The sequence below is a fragment of the Mesocricetus auratus genome, unplaced genomic scaffold (genome assembly GCF_017639785.1).
Source record: "Mesocricetus auratus isolate SY011 unplaced genomic scaffold, BCM_Maur_2.0 Super-Scaffold_100015, whole genome shotgun sequence".
NCBI lineage: Eukaryota > Metazoa > Chordata > Mammalia > Rodentia > Cricetidae > Mesocricetus > Mesocricetus auratus.
The window spans coordinates 4,518,125-4,532,832 of NW_024429198.1; the positions used below are offsets into that span (position 1 = coordinate 4,518,125).

A 14,708-nucleotide genomic window follows, 5' to 3' on the forward strand; every position below is an offset into this window, starting at 1 on the left:
GGCACCAGATCTCATGATAGATGTTTGTGAGCTACCATGTGGTTGTTGGGAGTTGAACTCAGGACCTCTGGAAGAGCAGCCAATGCTCTTAATTTCTGAGCCATCTCTCCAGCCCCTTAGGCCATGTTTTAAAAGTCAAAGATTAAGGGGCTGGAGAGATGGCTCAGTGATTAAAAGCACTGACTGCTCTTCTGGAGGACCCAGGTTCAGTATCTAGCACCTGAATGACAGCTCACAACTGTGTAACACCGGTTCCTGGGGATTAGACACCCTGTCCTGATGTCTGTGGGCATCAGGAGCGTGGCATGCTGCACTGACATACGTGCAAGCAAAACACCCATACACATAAACTCAAAAAACCCACAAAGTTAGCAATTAAGGAAAATGACTTAATTTAGAAATTAAGAAAATTTATTCACTAAGAAATTTGTTTCCTTCCTTAGAAAGTAAGGAAAATCACTAAGACTTTAAGTAAATCTGGAGTGAATCAAAGTTAATGAGGCAATTCTTATTGATCCTTTCATACAGGTGAGAAAAAAATAAGTAAGTGTCACATGATGAACTTCCTGCTGACCAATAATGTATTGACTAGGCAAGAGCATTCCCAGACAAAGCTATCTGGCTTAACATACTTGGGAGAGGAGTTAAGACTAGCTAGGATTTTTTTGGTCAGAAACTTTTCTGCTTGAAAGTAAGAAGTAAGTTTGTAGAGTTTTTATTTGTAATAACAATGATCCACATGTAAATTTGGACAGATTAAAACGATTATAGATAGCACCATCTGCCTGTGTGATTTTTGTCTCTTTTTAAGCTTTTGTCATCTCTTTAGGCAAATGAGCTTCTTCAGCGATCCCGACAAGTTCAAAATAAGAGTGAAAAAGAAAGAATGTTAAGGGAATCACTGAAGGAATATCAAAAAATCAGCAACCAAGTAGACCTTTCCAGTGTCTGTGCTCAGTACAGGCAAGGTGAGGAGCAAACTGCTTTTGTATCTTTTCTTAACTCGGGACAAATCGCCGTGTAGGAATACAGCAGGCGACAAAGTCTCCCTTCCCAGATGCAGATCTTCCAGCATCCATGGCCAAGTGATAGTTTGAATTGTGTAGTTTTGGTTTCTCTTGTCATATTGGAGATCAAACCTAGCACTGCCGGCACATGTGAACTAAGTGCTTATTTATGTTTGAGACAGTTGTATATGTAACTCAGGCTGGCCTTGAAGGCTCTGAATAGATAGCCTTGAGCTTCTGGTCCTTCTGCCTGCTGTCCAAGCCTGGGATTATGCACATGCTCCTCTGTTTCTGGCTAATATGGAACATCTGGTTTTGGAATTTCAGTCCTTACCAAGTTATACTACTGAGTTTCACTTACGCTTAACATGCCTAAAATTTTTTGACAAATCTTACAAATAAAACTGTAACTGTTACTACAGATCTGAAGTATAAGTTTCTCTGAAACTTCTTTCTGCTGTTTTATGTATAAAGATTCTTTCCAAGAAGGGACCCATTAATAGCTGCTTTCCAGCCATATTAGACCTTTTTTGGTCAGGACTATTTTGTGATTCTATCACCAGAATAACATACATTTAGTATAAATACCGCCTTCTGGGTCTGTCGTGTACCTAGTAAGGAAAAACATTGGGAACTTAGCTGGAAGCTTAAGCCTCGGCCTTTTCTTCCCGACAGTGCGCTTCTATGAGGGTGTGGTAGAACTTTCTCTTACTGCTGCGGAGAAAAAGGATCCTCAGGGTCTTGGACTCCATTTCTATAAGCATGGAGAACCAGAAGAAGATGTTGTTGGTCTTCAGACTTTCCAAGAGAGGTGAGTTCTCGAGCCTTAGCTGATTGTCAGGTTTTTAGAGACAGGCCTTTGCATAAAATTTTGATTGATAGTATAGGGAAGGAACATTTCAAGTACAGCCCTTAAAACATTTAATTTAATTATATTCTTACTTAAAAAAGACCTGGATTTTATCAAGTCCTGACTGAATCTGGTTTGTAATTTATACCCTAGACATAAGATTTTAGTTTTATAATAATAGAAAAAGTACTTACAGGTATTTTGTGTGTTTATGGATGTGATATGTGCACAAATGTATGTGCACACTTGGGAGCCAGGGGAAGACACCAAGTGACCTGTTTTCTGTCAGTCTCCAAGTTACTCCTTTGCATGGTTTCTCACTGATGCTGCAGTTAGGCTGGCAGTCAGCAGGTCCCGGGCAGTCCTCGTTCACACAGTGCTGGAGTTACCGGCATGACATAACCACCCTCCTTTTTGCATGAGTCCTGGAAATTTGGACTTGGGTCCTCATGCTTGCAGAGCCAGCACTTTTTCTGTTTCCCTGGGGAGACTGGAAATCTATGTAAACTAGTCAGGCCTCAGACTCAGTGATCTTCCTTCTTCCCAAATACTAGGATTAAAGGCACGTATCACCACACCTGCCCCTCATGAATGGTCTGTGACTTGTAGCTGTGGGATTTTCTTTTACTTGTTTGCTTGCTTTTTGTTTTTGTTTTGTGAAACTTTATTATATTTTTTTTGAGATCCCTAATTTGAGAGTAAAACTGGCTTCCCTTCCTCCCCAATTTCTGATTCAAGGTGAAAATAAGTTTTGTTTGTTTGTTTTTGCAAAAGGAAAATATTTTTTCTTTTTTTAACCAATGGGAGATGCAGTTTATTTACACCAGCAGTCATGGGGGCAGAGGGAATACACAGTGTTTACAAAGTTAGCTACCTATAGAGGATGGATTACATATGCAAAAATAAAAATCTCAAGACCACAGGACAGTGTGAGCCCCATCCCTCTCTCCCAATGACCCCAGCATGTGGTAATGCCAGGCAGGTGGCCCCTGGGCATGTGATGCATGGAAGGAAAAGCCACCAGCCATGGAAATTAGTACAGACCTCCCCCCACACACACACACACAGGCACATGATAGGATACAGGGTTCGGGGGAGGGAATTAAAACCCACACAGCCTGCTTTAGAGGGAGGAAAGGGGGAGTTCCTAGCCCCTGTTCAACTACACAGTAGGGTGGGGGCATACTCCCCAGAAGGAAGGGGTTTGTTCTCTCAGGGTCCCTACTGGACCAAGCCCATCTCTTACCCAGCCTGGGCAGGGGGTTCTGCCCTGAGGGTGCTGAGCCAAGGAACAATAGGGAAGTTTTTGTGGACAAACCAGTTCCCAAACTACTCCCTCTAACCAGGGGAGAAAGGGAGGTGGGAGAGCAGAATGAGTTGGACTGAGCTGCAGCTACTTCTCTGAAGGGATAGCAGCCTGGGCTGGCTTCCCCTGACCTTCAGCAGGCTCCCAAGCCAGTGCTTGGAAGCTGCTGAGAACCTTCTCTCCTCCTCTAGTTTCCCCCTCAAGGGAGAAGGCTGTAGAGGGCCAAGGACAGAAGAGCCCAGGCTCCAGGATTTATTCTTACTCCTGCCAAAATTGATTTGACTTTTTAAAAAATAATCACAGTGCTTAGGTAAAAACCAATTTGTAACCAGGCATCTGCCACAATCAGAACCACCCCAAGGGGAGACTGGATTCCAGACAGGGTTCTACCACACTAGCTCTGTTGTTCCCTTAACCCTCTAGGGTCCCTAACCCAAGTAAGTCCAGCCAGTCCTGGGTACTAGCCACCCAATGTGGGAGTGGCTCCTGGGAAGAGAGGGGACATGCATAGCAAGTGCCAGAAAACTTGGCTCAGGATCAACCCCATCCCTGTCAGTCAGCTGTACTCCAGCCCATACCCAGGTCCTCCAGCTCAGTTCCAAGGCATGATACCCCCTACTTTCAAGTGTGACAGTACGTCTCTTCAGGTTGTAGGACAGGTAGATGGGTGCCCTGGCATGACAGTCCCACAGAGGAGCGACAGCACCCATCCAGCCTCCGCTGACAACCCAAGGGTGGAGACTGCCTTCTCATCCCACCCTACTCCTAGCAAAGGGAGGGAGGCATAAGATTAGGGTTTTTCCTCAGAGTCCCAAACCACAAGTACAGAATAAATAACTTAAAAGCGGCAAGGGAGGGGGGACAGGGCAGGCTTTAGAGGTGGAAGAACTGAGAGGAACCAAAGCTGGTCAAGGTGAAGGGTGGCAAGCAGCAGCTGGGAACTCAGGCTACCCCAGCAGGGCAGAGGGTGGGCAGGAGGGTGAGGCTGGCCCCTTTCTGGGACAGGGAATGAGGTAAGAAACATCTCAGCTAAAGCAGCATTGTCCCTCTCACAGCCCTGAGCAGGGAGGGCAGGGGCCACTCAGATACAGGCTCCCCCTTTAAAAGGAAAATCTGACGTGTTCACAAATTTGTAGATACTTAAAGAGAAATATGCTAATTTGTTGTTGTTGTTGTTGTGCCAGGCAGCAGTGGCACATGCCTTTAATCCCAGCACTAGGGAGTCAAAGTTGATATGAGCCTGATCTACACAGCGAGTTCCAGGACAGCCTCGAAAGCTACTTATAGGAACCCTATTTCTAAAAACAAAACACAATCTTATTTTGTATAGTTTTGCCCTTCTACATTTAACCAAATAGTTTTCAAATCTTTTAAAAAATACATTGGAGTTTTTGAGGGAGTGATAGAGGATACAGGGTGCTTCAGTTTTGTTTGGGAGTTTTTAATTTTTATCATTTCATGTATATGAGTGTTTCATCTGCTCGTGTATGCATCATATTTGTGGCTAGTATGTGGAGGCTAGAAGAGGATATTAGATCTGCTGGAAGTAGGATTACATAAGTTATGACCTGCAATGTGGGTGCGGGGAATTGACCCCTAGTCCTCTGAAAGTGTAGCCAGGTTCTTAACCACTGAGCCATTTCCTCAGTCCCTAGTTTTGGGTTTTTTAACAAGCTTCAAACTCAGTCCTGCCTCAGCCTATGAGTGTTGGCTACAGAGGCAGATATGTCTATTTGTTTGTCGCCTGATTGTTTCAGACACAGTCTTACATAACCTGGGCTCGTCTAGCATGAGAAAAGTATTTTCTAGTTAAACATGTAATTAACCCTTTCCTTTTCAGATTGAACAGTTACAAGTGCATTACAGACACTCTTCAAGAACTGGTAAATCAAAGTAAGGCTGCTCCTCAGTCTCCTAGTGTACCCAAAAAGCCTGGTCCTCCAGTGTTGTCATCAGATCCCAACATGCTGAGCAATGAAGAAGCGGGACATCATGTAAGGGACAGGCACGCTTCCATTCTGGAAGGGGGGTGGGGGGATTGAAAGCTCTACATGGTAGTGCTGGCACAGTCACTGGGAAAGGAAGTAACTCTGGTGGTTACCACTCCACCTGGTTTCTTACCAGAAGGCTGGGGGTAGGGGTTATATCCAGCAGGGAAGCCACTAAACATCCTGACTCTCACTGTTTTCTCTATTTTAGTTTGAACAAATGCTTAAATTGGCTCAGCGATCCAAGGATGAGCTCTTTAGTATTGCTCTTTATAATTGGCTAATACAAGCTGATCTTGCAGATAAACTACTACAGGTAAAACTAGTGTTTGTACAATAAGTTTATGTTAATTTATATTTCTAAGTAACATAATAATAGTTCTTATAGATATAGGAAATTAGTTTTTCATCCTATGTATAACATTAGGGGCTAGTATAAAGCTAAGAGTGAATTTCTTTTTCTATGGAGCAAAATGGACTGTTGCTTTAACATTGCTTAGAGGCTGATTTGAATAGTAGTGTTGTGGAATAGGAGGCTCTGGGTCAGTAATTAGACTCCGCCATTAAGTAACTGGTTGACTTGTTTTTAAGTATCAGTGCTCCTTGATTTATAAACTTGAGACCTGGGGTTTGATAGTGCCAGGGGTACCTTTTGGGCTCACACTCAGGAATTGTTCTCAAAGTTCATTAGAAGAATTAGAATTTTACCCTGATTTTTTTGTTGTTGTTTAGTGTGTTATAGAAAGTTCTTCATTAATTAGTATAACAAAAATAATTTGTAATGAGAAAATGATTTCATCTATTGATGTTGGATTCTGTTTTGCTTAGTTTCACAAAATAAGGCACACACAAAATACACTATTCTACTTTAAATGCACATAGGTGATCACAAAAATTTTCCATGTAACTACAATTTTTAGATTGCCTCTCCATTTCTGGAGCCACATCTAGTCCGAATGGCCAAAGTGGATCAAAACAGAGTTCGATATATGGATTTACTCTGGAGGTATTATGAGAAGAATAGAAGTTTCAGTAGCGCTGCTCGTGTCCTATCAAAATTGGCTGACATGCACAGGTATGACATGTAAGAGCCTTATTCTAAGGAATAAGACAGAGCTATGTGTGTGGTTATGTCCACTGGAACCCAGGGACGCCAGCCTAGGCAACATAGTCAAAAGAGTGGGGGAGAGCTGCGAGGGTAGCTCATTGGTAGAGCACATAGTCATCATGCACAAGGTCCTAGGTAATTCAGTCCAGTGACCACCCCCTGATAAAGAAGTTCATCTATGGCTACTAGGAAGAGTGAGTGTCTGTGTCTGTCTGTCTGGGGCTCAAGGGATGGGGGGCGTGGTTAAGGTAGGTGCAAATACACAAAGCTTTCTTGACTTTCTTGCCCTCTATAATCAGTCCATTCTGAAAGTCCCTCACACGCAAAGTATAAAGTGACCTTCTTAATTTCTGGTGTAATAAAAGGCAACTGTCAATAGAGGTCTTTGTTAATTTGTTGCTTTTGTATTTAAGAGTTAATGTTAATAGCCTGGTGGTGGTTGCACTCAGAGGCAGAGAGGCAGGTGAATCTTTATGAGTTTGAGACCAGCCTTGTCTACAGAGTGAGTCTCAGGACAGGCTCCAAAGCTACAGAGAAACCCTGTCTTAAAAAACAAAAATCAAACAAACAAAAGAGTTCATCCAGTTGGATTGTCAATCATATGTCTGTGTGTCTATCCCACAGGAAAGCTAATTCTCTTGAAGACATTCTAGGGACAGGGAGGAGTAATTAATTACTCCTTTAATGAGATAATCCACTTAACTTTGAAGAAGCCCCTCCCTAGTGTAGTCACTTTTCTGGGGTACTAGTTTTCATTTCTGTCTGTTTTTCCACAGCTTTGATTCCTTGATGCTATAGATTTGATCACTCTTCCTCTGGCTAGCATCCAGGCCACAGAGATCCACCTGCCTTTGCTTCTGCCTCCTCTACCCCTCATGTAATTGCTTACAAATTAAAAAAGAAAACAATTTTTTCCATTTCTCTTCTAATCTTCCTGCAAGGGTTTACAGCTTACCTGCCCTAATGTTTTTTCTCTTAAACACAGATTAAATGTCTTTGAGGTTTCCTTCTACTTAATTTTAAAATTCTTTTATTAATAAGATCAAAAATGTAAAACAAGGGAATCCCAATTTCCCCAGTAACATGCTTCCCAATGTGGTGTACCCAATAACAATAGGATTTTAGGGTTTTGACATAAACGTATTTGTTGTCTAAAGTTATGAACTTCTCATTAGAAAGCTAAAGTAATTGACCAAACATGATGGTTCACACCTGTAATTCCAGCGCTTTGAAGGTGGAGGCCGAGTGATTGATACCTGTTCTGGGCCAGTCAGGGTCTGCATAGTGAGAGGGAGGGAAGGAAATAATTAGACCTTTTAAAAACCACTAATAGTTTCTTATTTCAAATAGCCAGTTTTGTTCTGGCCTTAAAATAGTATGTCTTGATATATTTGAATCTTCAGATTTAAAAAAACAACATAACTCAAATTATGGATTTTCCCCCAGCACAGAAATTTCGCTTCAACAGCGACTAGAATACATTGCTCGAGCCATTCTTAGTGCTAAAAGTTCCACTGCCATTTCATCAATAGCAGCAGATGGTGAATTCCTTCATGAATTAGAAGAAAAAATGGAAGTAAGTACTAAAATACGTAGTCTGTGTCATGTAGAACAGTAGAACAGTTACATCACTGTCTCCTCTTCCCCCATGAAGTGTTCTATTGAAGTCATTATTGATTGTAAATCTACATATATAAGTGTATTGTCATGTTTGGATATAAATCCTAAACCCTGTTGGGGACATAAGAGGTATAATTTCAGATTTTTTCCCATAGGATGTGTATTGTTTTTGTTTGGTTTTATATTCCCAACTGTTTAGCAGCAATTGGATTGCATGACATTCATCATTTATTCTGGGATGACCTAATAAAGTAAATATAAGGAGTAACTAAAATAAAAAAATATATGACTGTCCATGACATGTTTGACATCCTTTCTTCTTTCTGGAGTGAACTTAAGTCATATGGCATTGGCAGCTGGAGGTCCAGTATAGAAATTTGTCTGCTTGTGATCATTGGTTTACTAATGGCAGTTAACATTGAGCAGCAAGGATCCATGTCACAGCTCATTTCCTGTGGCATTAGTTAGGTTGAAAGGACAGTCTCTTGCAGTTAAGCCTCTATTAGTACACTGTCTTCACTTTAGACAAGAAATCATTTTAGGTACCTGTTGAATATTGTAATGATATTAATACATCCTGTTTTCTGTTGAAACTAGGTTGCTAGGATCCAACTTCAGATACAAGAGACACTACAAAGGCAATATTCCCATCATTCCTCAGTGCAGGATGCAATTTCTCAGCTGGATTCTGAGCTGATGGACATTACTAAGGTACTGAAAACCAGGGAAATTCCTGTAAGGAAGTTCCTTTGACAGCTTGTCACTGGACTTGTCACTGGACTGATAGGTTCCAGCTGCTGCACGTGACTCTTGGCAGAGCTGTTCTGCAAAGTCCATCCCCAGTGTATCTTATGTGTATGTGTACAGTCTTAAAATGTTTGCTCCTAAGAATATTGTATAATGGCTACTCAACTTCCATTATATTTATATAATTTAGATAAAATATTTGATTATTTGTAATTGAAAGGCATACTTCACTATTAATCTCTGAACACTGAGCTGTAGTTGAATGTTTAATTTTGGAATTTCTTTCCACAGCTTTATGGGGAATTTGCTGACCCATTTAAACTTGCAGAGTGTAAACTTGCAATCATTCATTGTGCTGGTTATTCAGATCCCATACTGGTACATACACTCTGGCAGGATATCATAGAGAAAGGTAAGTGTCCATGTATTTTCTTAGTGACCCAGAAGAATACAAGCCGCCAGCCTTAGTTAATATATCCAGGGTTTATGAAAATGTGCTCTATATGCCTAATAGAGAGAATGTAGAGGACATATGTATAGAGTGGAAATGTGATTGTACAGTGTGATCCTGGTGAATATTTGGGAAGCATGCTCACTGAAAGTGTATATAGTTTATTTGATATATACCACCTTACAATTATCTTAAACACTTCCCTCAAAATCTTCTAACTATTACTATAGTGACATATAGACCAGACACTAACAGAACCACAAAATCTGCTAATTACATTCATGCAAATATCAGTCCTATTTTGCATCTTGAAGCTATTATGTTGCCAATGTAAACATTTCACATTAAGAAACACTCATTATTTCTGTTGACATGTTTCTTCCAGAATTGAATGACAGTGTAACATTGAGCTCATCAGATCGAATGCATGCCCTCAGCCTCAAGCTTGTCCTCCTTGGCAAAATTTATGCTGGCACACCTCGTTTCTTTCCTCTAGGTAAGAGGTAACCCTTCTATCTTCCTGTTAGTTTTTCCCATTGGAAAACTTAATTGGCCTTTTGAGCAGAATATTGATTTTATTTTTTTCTTTTTCTTTTTTGTTTTTTACTTTTCAAGACAGGGTTTCTCTGTATTGTTTTGGAGGCTGTCCTGAATGGAACTCACTCTGTAGACAAGGCTGGTCTCGAACTCACAGAGATCCGCCTGCCTCTGCCTCCTGAGTGCTGGGATTAAAGGCGTGCACCACCAATGCCAGGCCAAGTGTGTACTTATTTTTTAAATTGAGATGGTGCAGTTATCAAGCTCTTTCCAGTAGTAACACTGTTCTTATTTACATTCTTCTAGATTTTATAATTTTCTCCTAGTATCTTTAAAAGTGTACAGTTTAATGGTTTTAGCACAAACTTGTTTATGCTTAACCTGACCAAATCTAATTTTAGGAGATTTTCATCACCCCTGAAAGGAACCCTATACTCAATAGTTAATCACTTATTATTATTTTCTCCTCTTCAGCCCTTGGCAACTACAAGTTTACTTTCTGTGTTCAATTTGCATGCATGTATCTTACTTTCTTTCTTTTTTTTTTTTTTAAAAGGTTATTTGGTTTTGAGTTTTGTTACTGGGGATTACACTAAGGCCTTCTACATACAAAGAGTGTGCTCCAAAATGTGTGTTTTTTTTTTTTTTTTTTTTTTTTGAGAGGGAGAAGGAAAGAGAGAGAGCATGCTTATGCACATTCATAAGCATGAATATGAGGTTAGGAAACTTCCCTAAGTGTTACTTAGCTTAGTTTGTTTGTTTGGAGATATGATAACCTGGAGAGTTCCTAGTAAGCTAAGCTGGTTAGTCAACAAGCCCCAGGAATCCTCTTGTCTCTGGCTCCCTACTACTGGGATTACAAGCCTGCATCGCCACATCTGCCTCATTTCCATGCTGTCAAACTTTGTTTTGATGCTTTACAGAGAACCATTTTCCCAAATGACCTACCTCCTGATCCCCAAATGTGCCTTAAATTCATTTTCAGATAGCCACTAGAAACTACTAATTTAATAATTAAACAGGCAGTTTGCTGAATCAAGAGTTCCATATTTCTGGACCCGGATGCTGGCTTAGCAATAAAAACACCTGTTGCTCTTGCAGAGGACCTGAGTACAGTTCCCAGCATCCATATGAGTGCTCACAAATGTCTGTAACCGCAGTTCTAGGAAATACGATGCCTTCTTCGGCCTCCACTGACACCAGGCATGCACATGGTGCACATATGTACAGACAGGCAAAGCACTCGTCTGAATTTCTGTCTTTTTTCCTTTCCAGATTTTATTGTGCAATTCTTGGAGCAGCAAGTTTGTACATTAAACTGGGATGTGGGTTTTGTGATACAGACCATGAATGAAATTGGAGTTCCTTTACCTAGACTACTAGAAGTTTACGATCAGCTCTTCAAATCACGGGTAAGGAAAACAAAGTGATCTTCCCTGGATTTCCTATGAGGTGTTTCAATTGTATGTTTATAGGTATCTTATTTAGGCTGCATGTTTTCAGTGGAGATTGGCTTCAATTATTATGCAAGTCAAATAAACTTTGGACTCTCATCTGAGGGTTTCTTTGCTTTGAAATACTAATTTTATATTGGTAAACATAATTAGCTGGGTGATGATGACAAACACCTATAACATCAGCACTTGGAAGGCAGAGGCAGGTAGATCTCTGTGAGTCTAAGGCTAGCCTGGTCTACAGAGCAAGTTCTAGGACAGCCAGACCTGTTACACAGAGAAACCCTGTCTCAAAAAAAAACAAACAATAATTATATGTATTTACTCATGTCGTAACAGATAAACAAAAGTAGAGGCTATTTCTGCACTATCCTAGGGCCTTGTACATGATTGACAAGTGTTCTACCACGAGACTGTAATCCCAGCTTACAAATTTACTCGTGTGTCCTCATTTTTTAAAAAATCTCTTGTAGGGGATAGGGAGATCTCAGCCTAGAAGTAAAGTGCTTCTAACCCAAGTTTGATCCACAGAACCCAAATTAAAAACTGATGCAATGGTATGTGTTTGTAATCCCAGTACTGGAGAGACACGGACAGATGCATCCTGGGGCCTCTAACTCTGCCTTCAAAAGAAAAAGAAGAAAGTTAAGGTGGACACCTGCCTAGCAACAACATCCTAGGCTGTCCTTTTCTCTGGCCTCCAAGTGTTTCTGCCTGCCCTGCCCTACCCTCATGCATTTATTATATATATATATATATATATATATATATATATATATATATATATATAGAGAGAGAGAGAGAGAGAGAGAGAGAGAGAGAGAGAGAGAGAGAGAGGTCATACAATAGTCGCATATTTCAGTGTTTTTTGGTATCCTGAGACGAGGTCTTGCCACATATAAAGTCTAGGTTGACCTTCAGCTTGGGATCCTGATACCTTAGCTCCCTAGGTATATAATGTGATGCCACATAATGTGTTCTCCAAGGCTCTTCTAATAACTCAACTGAGCCTCATAATTAGGCCATAATGAAAATAGTACTGTCTTCACCTTACGTTACAAAAAGATAAGGACAGAGACATGAAGCAACCTGTTGTAGTTGGGCCATAACAGATTAAAGTTCTGTGACTGCTAGTTTCTTTTACTCTATGATCAAACTGCATAAATTTAAAGGAAAATCAATCACAGCGCTGGCCAACCTAGAACTTACTTTGTAGATGAGGCTAGTCTTGAACTCACAGAGATCTGCCTATCTGCCTCCAGAAGACTGGAATTAAGGACATGTGCCACCATGTTCAGCTTCTAATGCTTTTTAGAGAAATTTTGCTTGCATTCCAAAGACTTCCTTATCCAACATAAATAATTAGGAAAAATACACATGCACACACACATATATTTGATGAGTTGTAATATAAACTGTGTCTAAGCCGGGCGGTGGTGGCGCACGCCTTTAATCTCAGCACTCGGGAGGCAGAGGCAGGCGGATCTCTGGGAGTTCGAGGCCAGGCTGGACCGACAGCCTCCAAAACAATACAAAGAAACCCTGTCTCGTAAAAAAAAAAAAAAAAAAAAAAAAACAAAACTGTGTCTATGTATACATACATATTTTTTCTCTTCATAGGATCCATTCTGGAACAGAGTGAAAAGGCCATTGCACCTTTTGGATTGTATCCATGTATTACTGACAAGATATGTTGAGAATCCTAGCCAAGTTTTAAATTGTGAAAGGTAACTATAAACTAAATATTGTATTATGGGAAAGGTTTCAAGTGTTTCTGATGAGTATCTGGGTAAGGAATGCACTTAAAGCAGTGGTTCTCAACCTTCCTGAGGCTGTGACCCTTTAATACAGTTCCTCAGGTTGTGGTGACCCTGACCATAAGATTATTTTGTGGCTGCTTCTTATCTGCAATTTTGTACTGTTATGAATTGTAATGTTAATATCGATATGCCTTCCCTAAAGGGGTCATTGCCCACAGGTCGAGAACTACTACTCTAGATATTACAAAGAAGCAGTAGAGAATTTCATGGGTATATTAGCAATATCTATTTGAATGATCACCTAACCATTAGCATTCATGAAAAGTTTTCAACCATGGTCCTAAATTTTCTAAAATGAAAGTTAATTTACAAACTACATTATGCTTCTTCTTGTGAATGAGGACCAAGACATTTCAATTATGTCTTTGTGGTATGATTTCAAGGGAAAGTCTTTTTAAAGAGTGAAAGAATGTAAATAATGTTAATGGGGGTCATCCTTTAATGCCTCCCGCTAACACTGACCTCCACTTACATCCCTCTGTTTCCTGCCACTTACCATTTACTGTTAACTAATCCTTGCTTTTCAATGGACTATAAGAGAGTTTATCAAAACTTGAAGGAAATGGGTTTAATCATAGATGGCTGGGGTTCTGAATCAAGAGCTCAGTGATTAAGAGCACTTTCTGCTTTTGCAGAGGTCCTGAGTACAAGTTCCAGCAACCCCATAGCAACCCCAACGACAGTTGCAGGGGTTCTGATGTCCTTGTTAGCCTCCGAGGGTATGAGACATGTACATGGTACACATACACACATGCAGGCAAAGCACTGATACATATAAAAAATGAATGAATGAATCTTCAAGAAAAACGTAAATGGGTGACCTGATGTCTTTCCCTTTCCAGGAGAAGATTTACAAATCTCTGCCTGGATGCTGTTTGTGGTTATCTGGTTGAACTCCAGTCAATGAGTTCTTCAGTAGCAGTACAAGCCATCACTGGGAATTTTAAATCTCTCCAAGCAAAGTTGGAACGGCTTCATTAATTATTGTAGTATATTTTCTTTCTTGCATTTTTGTCTGTAAAATAAAAAAGCTCAGCTGGGTCCAGAAAACAGGTGTTGTATATCTAAGAATTTTGGTAGAAATTTGTTTTTAATAAGTGATTGTTAGCCACAAATAGTATGTTTGCCTAATGAATTTTTTTTTATGACTAGTTTTTTGTTTTGTTGTTTTGATTAGTTGGGTCCAGGTATGTAGCTCAGTGGTAGAATGTTTGTGTCGTATGTAAAATGCCCTGGATTCAGTTCTCAACACCACACACAAACACATCAATTTGCAAAAACCTGAAATAAGATTACATAGGATTCTGACACACAAAGATAATGTTCTTATTTTAAATTTTACTACTGGCAACAATTTTGAATTTGAATTTCCATGTTTATCTAGTATCAGAATTTCTAGATTATGCGAGATATGGTGGCACACTTTAAATCCAGCATTTGGGGAGACAATGGCAGGCTGATTTCTAGAACTCACAGAGTTCCAGGCCAGCTAGGGATTCATAGTGAAACCTTATCTCAAAACAAACAAAACCAGCTGGGTGTTGGTGGTGCACGCCTTTAATCCCAGCACTCGGGAGGCAGAGGTAGGCGGATCTCTGAGTTCGAGGCCAGCCTGGTCTACAGAGCAAAATCCAGGAAAACCTCCAAAACAATACAGAGAAACCCTGTCTCAGAAAACCAAAAAAAAAAAAAAAAAAAAAAAAAACAACAACAAAAAAAGAAGCCACCTTATAGGCTGGGTCTGTTCCCATAGCACTATAACAATCCTTAAATATTCATTTTTTAAGTTAATTTTTAGAAAGTTTCCTGAAGCACTAATT

General features: G+C 40.2%; 1 protein-coding gene across 1 annotated transcript in view; it reads left to right on the forward strand.

Annotated features, from left to right (window-relative positions):
* Nucleotides 1-13,938, forward strand: part of Nup155 (nucleoporin 155) — a 48,061-nt gene extending 34,123 nt beyond the window's left edge. The window contains exons 24-35 of the mRNA XM_040757599.1: nucleotides 830-968; nucleotides 1,683-1,818; nucleotides 5,004-5,157; nucleotides 5,363-5,467; nucleotides 6,072-6,226; nucleotides 7,706-7,835; nucleotides 8,477-8,590; nucleotides 8,918-9,038; nucleotides 9,463-9,573; nucleotides 10,890-11,026; nucleotides 12,689-12,795; nucleotides 13,731-13,938. Of these exons, the coding sequence (XP_040613533.1) occupies nucleotides 830-968; nucleotides 1,683-1,818; nucleotides 5,004-5,157; nucleotides 5,363-5,467; nucleotides 6,072-6,226; nucleotides 7,706-7,835; nucleotides 8,477-8,590; nucleotides 8,918-9,038; nucleotides 9,463-9,573; nucleotides 10,890-11,026; nucleotides 12,689-12,795; nucleotides 13,731-13,869 (1,548 nt within the window). The 3' untranslated portion in view covers nucleotides 13,870-13,938. The remainder of the gene's footprint in view (nucleotides 1-829; nucleotides 969-1,682; nucleotides 1,819-5,003; nucleotides 5,158-5,362; nucleotides 5,468-6,071; nucleotides 6,227-7,705; nucleotides 7,836-8,476; nucleotides 8,591-8,917; nucleotides 9,039-9,462; nucleotides 9,574-10,889; nucleotides 11,027-12,688; nucleotides 12,796-13,730) is intronic.
* Nucleotides 13,939-14,708: the final 770 nt, after the last annotated feature.